A 10,130-nucleotide genomic window follows, 5' to 3' on the forward strand; every position below is an offset into this window, starting at 1 on the left:
GAAGCACACTCTTTAACTAGGAAAATTGGAAATCCTTTTGAAAGAGTTCTTCTGGGGTTCATTTATTATACTATTTATGATCATCTGGTCTTCTATGCATATGTCATCTGGTTACCTATGGCGACTGTGCAGCTTCTTTGTGAACATCTTTATGTATTAATGGAATTCTCATGTTTCAAGGGAAGACTTTCAGTTCTTCTTTTTCTTTCGGTCCTAATTCTGATCTAATGTCAGAAGATTTTCTGGTGTCCTTAGTCGGGGATCTTCAAGCCATGATTGCGAACTCCTGTTGTACTTGAGGAGACTTTTTTATATAGGAGTCCAGAACCACAGAAAACCAGAGAGCCAGGGGCCCGACCATAGTCTAATGAATATAAAGACAATGGAATGTTAGTTTTGTGTTTATTTCCGGGTGGTTTTGAGCACTATCTTGCAATAGTCAACATGCTGATTGAGTCAGTCGACCTACTCGACTTCGGAAACACATTTAATGTAATTAATTTCTAAGCCACTCGTCCAACAGCTGTTCAAATTATTCCAGTGACAGCTCATTATATTGTTTACAAGCTTACAAAAGCATTTTGGGGAGAATTTTCCAGAAAAAAAGATGTTCGTGATGGAATTCAAGCGTGATAGTGTGATTTCTTTATATTTGGCTGGAAACCACAAGTGGCTATTGTTAGAGCACTCCAGCATTTAAATGTGAATAAATCTTTTGTGTCTCGTGCCATCGCTCGTACCGTGATACTGGTGGCGTAGCCCGACGTCAAGCAAGTGAACGGAAGAAAACAGCAACATCAGGACAAATGGTTCGAAAAGTAAAGCCACCCAAGAATGGTTGAAAAATAAGGTTCTTCGCTTCATTACTTGCGCACAGTGGCCACCAAAATCTCCGGATACTAATCTGTTGAACTAAGTGTGTCTGGAGTATATTGGAAAACAAGGTTGACACTAAAAAATGCCAAAGTGTGGATCACCTCAAGCAAGCGCTTCGCCGATTGGGCCAAAATACCGCAGAACAACATTCGACAAAGGTGACCAATTCGAACAAATCTAAACTTATTCTAAAGTTTGATGCTATTTCCGACATTTTTTGCTTTCGTTTAATAAAATTATAAAAAAATGTAAAAATTATGGCGTTTGACTTTGTTGCAGTTTTTTTATCTCAACCTGTATGTTCCAAATTAAGGGTACTTAAAGTCGATATTAGCGGACATTTTTTCAGAGTGGGATATTCCATATATTAGTTCCTACTCTATATATATTCCTTTTATAAACCTTTATTTGTTACGGGTAGCTCTACTAAATATGCATAGTGGTGTAGTGGCAAAGTCGGCCCTGTCCGACATTTGACGTTGGCTCAAGAATTACACTTAATTGTTTGCGTATTTGTCGATGTCATCATACATCTGACAAATATCCTACAATTGTTTTTAACATTTTTGATTTGAGTGACTAGCATTTTCACTCTTATTCCTGAAACGACATAGACATCTGCTGGTCTGAATAGCTGGTAAGATCGGAATGTCTTTTCGTTCGGTATTATCTGAGAACACGATCTGCTGTTCTAGTCTTCTATTAGAAAATCTTTTTAAGAAGTGCTGAAGAAATTTTTAAAAGACAAAAAGGTCTTATAAAATATCAGAGAAATCATTGAAAACAAAAAATTAAAAGAAATTATCACATCGTTCTTCACATTGAGGACAAGAATCTTCCCATCATATATTTTCTTACATGGGAGTTTCTCAGGTTTAAGACTTTCAAAAGTTTTAGTTCACCCCTTTGCCCCTTTTTCCACCTTTTCCGGTGTACCATTTTCTAGGAATGTAACCAGATTAAAAAAAAATCAATTTGCATTGTTTTTAACATTTTTGTCTTCTTTAATGGTAGCGGATACAAAAGTCAAATCCGGAATCCTGGGGAAATTCATGTTTTTCTTGCTTATACTTACCAATACTAGACTTTGTGAAATAAAATAACTAGATTTTCAATTAAATATTTCAGTTTTTCATTTAGTTTTTTCTTCATTTATTTAAAATTAATGGTTTTCAAAATACTTGCTAATTTGTTGTTGTTTCATTACTTTTCATCTCAATATTTCAATTTGTTTGAATATTTGTTTTTGGCAAGCACTTGTTTCAAATAAAATCTCAATAATACAAATATACATATACATAATAATAATAATAATTATAACAAAAATATCATTTATATAAATGTAATGTAATCAAATAAAATATATATGTTTGTATACAATAATCATAATAATTATAATAACTGATAAATCAATCAATAATCTTTGCTAGATTGATTTCATTTTTAACATTGTTGTATGGTTTTGTTTGGGTTTTCTTTTTTTAAAAACGATATATAATAACGTACACATACATACATGTTTTGAAGTTGTGTGTGTGTGTTTATCGTGTATTTGTTATGTGAAAGGGGTTCTTTGGGATTTAATTTGTTTTTATTATATAATATATAAATAACATAATGTTGACAAACAGTTTTTGTTGTTTAGTTTTTGTTTTTCATTTGAAATAAAAACAGTTTCCTTTTTTTCTCTTCTAAACATTTATGTAATTGTTGTGTGATTTCCTGTTTTGTTTATGTTGGTTTTTTCTTTTTTTTTCAAATTTAGTTTTAATTATTCAATGATCATTTTCAATTCGTTTCGTTAAATACTTCTTTTATTTATCTGTAATGTTAACATGATTTAGTTGTTTATTTAATTAGTTTTGGGGATTTTTCATCAGGGTTTGCCTTTGTAATATTAGGGCTTGTTTTTGTAGTTCTTTATGTATAATTTAATAGTTTACTTCCATTGTTGTTGAATTAATATTGTTTGTTTTTGAGAAATTGGTTTATTGTTAATTTTGCAATTACTTCTGCTTTAGTTTAAATATGTATTTTTTATTTCGTCCATTTTTATTGTATTTTAAATTTAAGAAGATTCCTTGTTTTATATTATTTTTTAATTCACTTAATTATATTTTGTGTTTTTTATTTAAAATTTTCTAACAATGTTTATTTCATTTTTTTAAATTTATTTAAATAACAGCTTCAAAAGGAAGCCATTTCCGTGTTATTTTTCTGCTTAAATGAAAACCTAAAAAAATCATTTGTTTTTTTTTAATTCAACAGAAATTTGTTTTAATATTTTTTTTGTTGATTTTATTGGCTTAGTACTTAGCTTAATATTTTTGAAGTTTAGTTTTCATTTCATTTTAATTTATATTTAATTTAACAACAATTTTATTAACTTTTTTGTTTTTCTTTTTTATTACTGTTTTAGTTGACCTTTCTTAACATGTACTTGTTTATATTTATTTCAATATTATTTTATTGCAAAACGTAAGTGCTCTATGAAACCAATAACTTTTTTTTGTTTTTCGGGGTGTCCGATTAAAAATTATAATTTCTCCTTTTTTTAAAAAATGTAAAAAAAAATAATTATAAAAAGTGTTTAAAATGTGTACATCAGTTGTTTCGTTATTGTTTTAATTTAATTGGATTTTTATTTTTTATAATTGTTTTTATGTTTTAGTACTACCAACATTTATTATTATTTTTAACGTATTCATTTTAACTTTTTTTACGTAATTAATAGATTTTAATTATTCCTTTGTAGTTTATTGGGAATGAGTTTGTCTGCTACGGTATAGCGACTTCAGAAACATGTTTTGCATTTTGTGCATCTATTTTCACTCGGTATTGAAACTTGGAGAGGGATTTTTATACGGGTGGAAGCGCTCCTGAGTCAGTGCTCGAAAAAGTGTGCCAAAAGTTATCATATGCTTTGTTGGTACAAATTACCGACAATGCTTTCCAATTATTTGGTTTTATTTCGCAGCAAGCAAGCTAGGTTTGAGAAAAACCAATTTTATTTCCACTCTAAAACGAGCAAAGCCTGCTCGCCCTTATGTGAGCAAAACCGAAAAATAAAGTTTGCTCGTTTTGTTTTTTTACTCCCGGGAATGCTTCGGTTTCGAGTGAGTTTTTCAGAGGTCTGGTTTGTTTTGGCCGGATAACCTTAGTTGTAAGAAAAAAACTAGGTTCACTTTAGCATAGATATTTTCAGAAAACGCTGACGTCTTAATTCGCATGTTAGTGCCACATTCTGGGCAGGTGTTCTGCATTGTGTTATCAAATAGAGAACAATACAAATTTGGATTGTTGCATCCCCCTAATCTAAATTGTGTAATAACTTCTCTGGTTTGTCGGAGCAACAAATCGGAATTTCACCATAGTGAGAATTCTTGTTAGTGCTACTTGATGTTACAGTTCACCCATAAAACTTTGTGATTGCAGTCGACGCATTTCTCAATCTTCTATTCTTCGCATTTTTAAAAGTTGGGCATATAACTAAGGCCGTGGGAATGGAAGATCAGTTATACTGATATTTGCTTTACAGTTTTCGATGACTAACAAAAAAAGCAATTTTCATTATTTTGGAACCTAGGCCGGTCGAATTTAAACACGAGTATTTTTCTAGATTGATCTAGATGCACAAGAAAATAGAAAATCATTGTGATCACAAATAACTTTGAGAATAACCGCCAGTACAGATTTTTAATGTAGCATTCGGATTGAGTAACTGGAATTTAACGTAAAATGCTTAAAAGCCTCAGTCAAATAGTAGATGAATAATCACGGCAAATAGGCCGAGTTTAGTGAAAATGACAAAAATATATAACTATAATCTCCATTTCTTAAGAGAAGTTTTGTGGTACAAAATCTTTCAGTGGCGATGACAATATCTTACGATCGCCACTGAAAGATTTTGTACCACAAAACTTCTCCCGAGAAATAGAGATTATAGTTATCTATTTTTGTCCCTTTGCAATGTTTTCTTTGAGATTCTTATAAATCAGATTTAATTTAAACATATTTTCTTGTGGACTTGGTAAAATATTATAAAAATTTTTAAAAATTTGAAATTGATTTTTATATTTTTTTTTGTTTAAGAACTAAAATGTTTAGCTTTTAGTTGCAACTTTTTTTTGATAATCAGTTTGTAAGATTTTTATTCTATTTGATTTGTAAAATTATTTCAATTTTATTTAATCTTTTGTTGTTGTTTTTTTTTTGGAAGATGCAATTTTGATAGTCACTAATTTGTTTTCATTAATATAATTCGATTTTATTGTTTTATTATTTTTTTTTGATACAATTTTTGGTGGAATTCGTTAAAATTATACCAATATTTGAGCGCATTTTAATCATGTATAATTGTTTGTGGTTTATTTATATATATGTATTGATTTTATTGCGTGTATTGTTTATGGGGTAAAAGGAATTCAGGAACGATTCAGGAATTCAAGTTTGAAAAGTTTTGAAATGCAAAAGTGCAAAAAATTTAATTAAAACTGTTATGATATCTTGAACATTCAAAATATTTCCGAGAACGGTCATATATTTACTAGTCACCGGAATAGTTGTGCTTGATGATCCTGTGAATATATATAAACAGAGAGACAGAAGCTTCTTCTATTATATAAATCCATGGTGTGTTTGAAGTGTAGAAACACGCTGGAAATGTGTATTATAAGAGGTTTTATAACAGAACACTGTAACCAAGATCATGCCTTGGGAAAGCGGCTATACTATAGAGAAGAATCAAAAACGGTCGAGTCCAAGCCCAATTCTAATACTGAAAAATCGTTAGAAGGATTCTTCCGCCCTTTGATAATTCAAACTAATGTCATGTCAAACTTCAAATTGGAAACCATAGAAATCGGAGTAATATTTTTGATTGTAAATCTGAAAGCTCTCGAAATTAGCTTAGCTGGCCCTAAGTGCGGCCATGGATGAATATTTTGTATTCAAGACTGGACAAAAAGGCGAAAATATAAAAAAACACATCAAATCTATTACATATTTTAGTGAATTCTTTAACCTTAACTGAAATATTTATCCAAAAAAGGAACATACTAACTGCGGATTTTTTTCCATGTCTATTTGTATCATTTTTAAACATAAGATTAGGAGCATGTGTATTATTTTATTCCTTTTAAAACATATTTTTATCCTCCAAAAAATCGATGTCAATTTAATGACATGGGCATATCAGTCCCCATATAACAATACCTTCTGACATTGTGGTTTATCGAGTTTTGAAGATGAGAATATACAGTATCTTGTCCAAGAACTTTGTTTTAATTTCAAAACATTTCAAATCCGTGTCACTTGAGACAAAACAAAACATGCAATACAAAGTATGGATGCATAATTTGTTTTCACAATGGTTATTGTAATACGAGGAAACATTGCAAGAAATATTTTAAAGATCACCAACCGATTAGAAATGTAGATTATGAATTCCTCTCAAATATTTGTATATTCAATGTATATGATTCGGAACGTTTGCTGTTATGGGATGGGAATGTAAAAATATTCAAACTGGTTAGGTGTATTTTTTTTTTTTGGAATTATGTAGGTGTATGTTTATATATTGTTTTCGCTATTAACTATTAATTATTATTGTTATTGAATTGTTGTTGTGGTTGTTCTTTTCGTATTGAATTAAAAACGTTACATATGTAATTATCTCTTCTTATGACTTGCAAAAAGTTTATGTTTGTTTGTTCTCATTATGATTTCTTGTTAATTGTTTTCAGTTTGTTTCCTAATCATATTTAAGAATATTATTTGTATCAAATATAAAAATCAACAATATTTATGTTTTATATAATTCATTTAAACTGTTTTATTTAGTTTAGTTTAGTCAGTTGTGAAATTTAGTTTTGGTATTTCTTTTTTAGTTTTCTTTATTTTTTATTTTTCCATTCAGTGTTGTTATACGTATTTGAATTTGTTTTATATTGTTGAATTATAGTTTGGAAATTGAGTGATTCAGTTTGTAGTTTTGTTTGCTCTTGCTGTAGTCAATTTCATTCAAACATATTCTACTATATAATTAATTTTGTTTTTTTTTTTTTATAATTTTAATATCTTTTTCTTGAAAATTGATTCATTTTGTTTTGTTAAAAATTTTTCTTATATCATTTTATTTTGTTTTTGTTCATTCAATTCGTTTATATTTTTAATATATAGAATCCTTTTGTTTTTATTTTTTTATTAGTTTCTTAATTTTAAATTGTTTTTATTTTTTGTTTGTTTATTTGTTTGCATTTGTCTTTTGGGTATTGTTAACTTTTGAATTGTATTACTTTCTTTTGAATATAATTATCAATTTTTTTGCTTGCTCAGAATTCGTACATCTCCTGATTGTATTAAAATAAGGAAAAAAAAAAAATTAAAAATTGTCTCTAAAAATATCTAAATATATCTAAAACAATAATCATTAGTAATTTAATTTAAAACAAGCTTCCCTTAAATATTAAAAGAGATTAAAAATTAAATATAATTAAACAAATGATTTCCGGTTGTTTTGAAATTTTCTTAAATAAAATAATTTTGTTAGAGTTTTTTGTAAATGTTAAACGGTTTCTCCACCACCTATTACAACAGCACCTCCAACATGGGCCTGCATCATATGTTGTCCCAGATTTTCCGTTTCACAATCGTTTAGAAATGGTATACTGCCAATGGAATCGTTTGAGGTCGATGATGAATCTTCCAGTGAGTCGCCATTGATGAGTATTCCGGGATAGTTGCCGGGTCCCAAATCGAGACTAGAACCCGATATGCAAATATGTGGTGGTTGATGTATGGCACGTGGTGGCAGTGGTGCTGGTGGTATGATGAGAGTGCCACTATTTAGACCATGTAAACTACCCGCAATACTTGCACCACCGCTCTGCAGATGACGACGACTGGAGTTGAGACCTGAAGAAAACAATATAAAAGGTTTTAATGAATGAATTCCTGTGAAGGTTGAATGTTGCAAAATATAACACAAACAAGCAAAAAAGCCGAACTTTTAGTACCCTCCACCATTTCGAACAAATTTGAAAATTTTCAAAAAAATAAATAAAATTCGCTAAAAAATCTTTTAAAATTTTAAAAATACCGAATATAGCCGTTATATTGGCGTCTATACAAAGACATGGACCTGCATAGGCAACATTCGTAAAAAACCATTACAGTATTCAAATACGAAACTTAAAAAAAAAAACGGCGAATAATATAGCTAAAATTGTCAAAATGCCTAATATGGGGAGGTACTGATATATGGTGCCTATACGACGACCTGGACCTGCATAGACAATTTTCTGTCACAGACTATCTATAAGAAACTTCAAATACGAAATTTCAAACAATTTATGTGAATATTGTACCTAAAATCGTCAAAATACCTAATATCGCCGAGAGGGGGGTACTGATATATGGGCCTTATATAATTTTCTGCCATAGAGTGTAGTTCTAATTACCAACTCTAAATACCAAATTTGGAACAATTCCGGTTTATAATGCCGCTAAAATCATCAAAATACCGTCCATAGGTTGTAGTAACCATTAAGATCTCCCAATACGAAATTTGAACCGATTCTGGTGAATAATGTTGCTGAAATTATCAAAATACCGAAAATCGGGAGCTACCGTTATATGGGGGCTATACGTAGACGTGGACCTGCATACAAAAATGTTTGTCATAGGCTGTAGAATCCATTACGAACTTCAAATATGATATTTGAAATAATTCCGGCAAATAATGTCACTTAAATCAAGAAAATACCGAATATTGGGAGGTACCGTTATATGGGGGCTATACGAAGACGTTGACCTGCATACACAAATTTTTGTCATATTCTGTAGTACCTATTAAGAACTTTAAATATGAAATTTGAAATAATTCCGGTAAATATTGTGGCTAAAATCATGAAAATACTGAATATCGGGAGGTATACGAAAACGTGAACCGATATGTCCCATTCACGAACTTAACCTGCCTACTGGTAAACTATGCATGTATACAAAATTTTAGTCTTCCATCTCAATTCGTTCTAAAGATAACGTGATTACAACAGAACGACAGACAGACAAGCAGACGGACATCGCTAGATCGTCTTAGAATTTTACGCTGATTCAGAATATATACACTTTGTAGGGTCTAACATAAATATTTCGAGGAGTTACAAACGGAATGACAAAGCTAATATACCCTCCATAGAATGGTGGAAGTCATAAAAACTGTTTTCTTTTTATTTTTTTTGCGCGACCTTTTTGAGAGGACTCTTGGGCCCTCCACTTGGATTGCAAAGGAACTTTCAAGGGAGGGAGATGCACTAACGAAAACTTTTTAGACCTTGGATCCACCAGGGTCCATTTTTAACGAATTTTCAAAGGAGCCCTGGATGCATCAGCAAATGGCCTTCGCCTTAATAAGGCAACACATTTAAACAAAGAATTTACAGAATGGTGGAGGGTATAAAAAATAATTTCGATTTCAAAAATTCAATCACAATTTTAATAAAAAGAAGAGCCGAAATGATGAGGATTCGTCAAAAAAAACTCACAATTTACCTTCACAAAATAAAAATCACACAACTTAAAATCTTCTAAAAACTGAAAATAAAACAGACAAACATAAATTCAAAATAAAAAACGGAAAAAATCGATCAATTGATCCACTTACCCGTGGCACTTGTTTGCGAATCATAGTGAGCATTACGATGCAGACCCAATTGATGAAGCTGCTGTCTACGTTTTCTTCTGGAGTGATAGAGTATGCATAGGAGACAAATTAGGAACGAGACGACGAGAAGTGTTGTTATAATTAGAACGCCGTGATCCTCCGCCTGTGCTTTTGTGGTACCTGTGTTACGCAGCATTTGTTTCGATGCCGAAAAAAGAGCCAAAAAAATATTTTTCACATTTGTTAAAAAATATTCAACATTTGAAATGACTTAATTTTCGTTTAATTATAAAAATAAAAATATTTATATATATATACAATATTTAAAATAAATTTTTATATAGATGATATACATACATATATATAAGAGTTTACAAATATATATGTGATGATATATTGAAATAATACATAAAAATGGATATACAACATGTTTATTTTTCTGTGGTGATTTACTATGTATTAAAATATACATGTATTTGGGATGTTAATGAAGTAAATGGGGCAGGGTGGCAAGAATATGTCATGAGGTTTATGTATATATCATCAAAATCGGCTTTGTGTGCTCACAAATATTTCTTCATTTTGAATT

The 10,130-nt window shown here is 30.2% G+C and overlaps 1 protein-coding gene across 2 annotated transcripts; it reads right to left on the reverse strand.

Annotated features, from left to right (window-relative positions):
- Positions 1-1,984: 1,984 nt before the first annotated feature.
- LOC131806787 (uncharacterized) lies at positions 1,985-9,796 on the reverse strand. Of its 2 annotated transcripts, XR_009344165.1 has the most exons (3): positions 9,542-9,681; positions 9,430-9,471; positions 7,658-7,791 (listed from the first exon to the last, which is right to left on the reverse strand). XR_009344165.1 is itself a non-coding variant. In XM_059131457.1 (2 exons), the coding sequence occupies exons 1-2, from the start codon at positions 9,735-9,737 to the stop codon at positions 7,442-7,444; spliced, it is 546 nt and encodes a 181-aa protein (XP_058987440.1). In that variant the 5' UTR covers positions 9,738-9,796; the 3' UTR covers positions 1,985-7,441. The 2 variants fall into 2 exon arrangements, 1 of the variants encoding a protein (XP_058987440.1); XM_059131457.1 differs by lacking the exon at positions 9,430-9,471 and having other exon boundaries at positions 1,985-7,791; positions 9,542-9,796.
- Positions 9,797-10,130: the final 334 nt, after the last annotated feature.

This window comes from Musca domestica, unplaced genomic scaffold, assembly GCF_030504385.1.
Source record: "Musca domestica strain aabys unplaced genomic scaffold, Musca_domestica.polishedcontigs.V.1.1 89, whole genome shotgun sequence".
Classification (NCBI taxonomy): domain Eukaryota; kingdom Metazoa; phylum Arthropoda; class Insecta; order Diptera; family Muscidae; genus Musca; species Musca domestica.

Bases quoted from the DNA above. Each gene is read 5' to 3' on its own strand.
- LOC131806787 (XM_059131457.1), bottom strand. From the start codon at position 9,737: ATGCTGCGTAACACAGGTACCACAAAAGCACAGGCGGAGGATCACGGC. The intron at 7,792-9,541 runs GTAAGTGGATCA...TGTTTTCTTCAG, and splicing joins TTCGCAAACAAGTGCCACGG to GTCTCAACTCCAGTCGTCGT.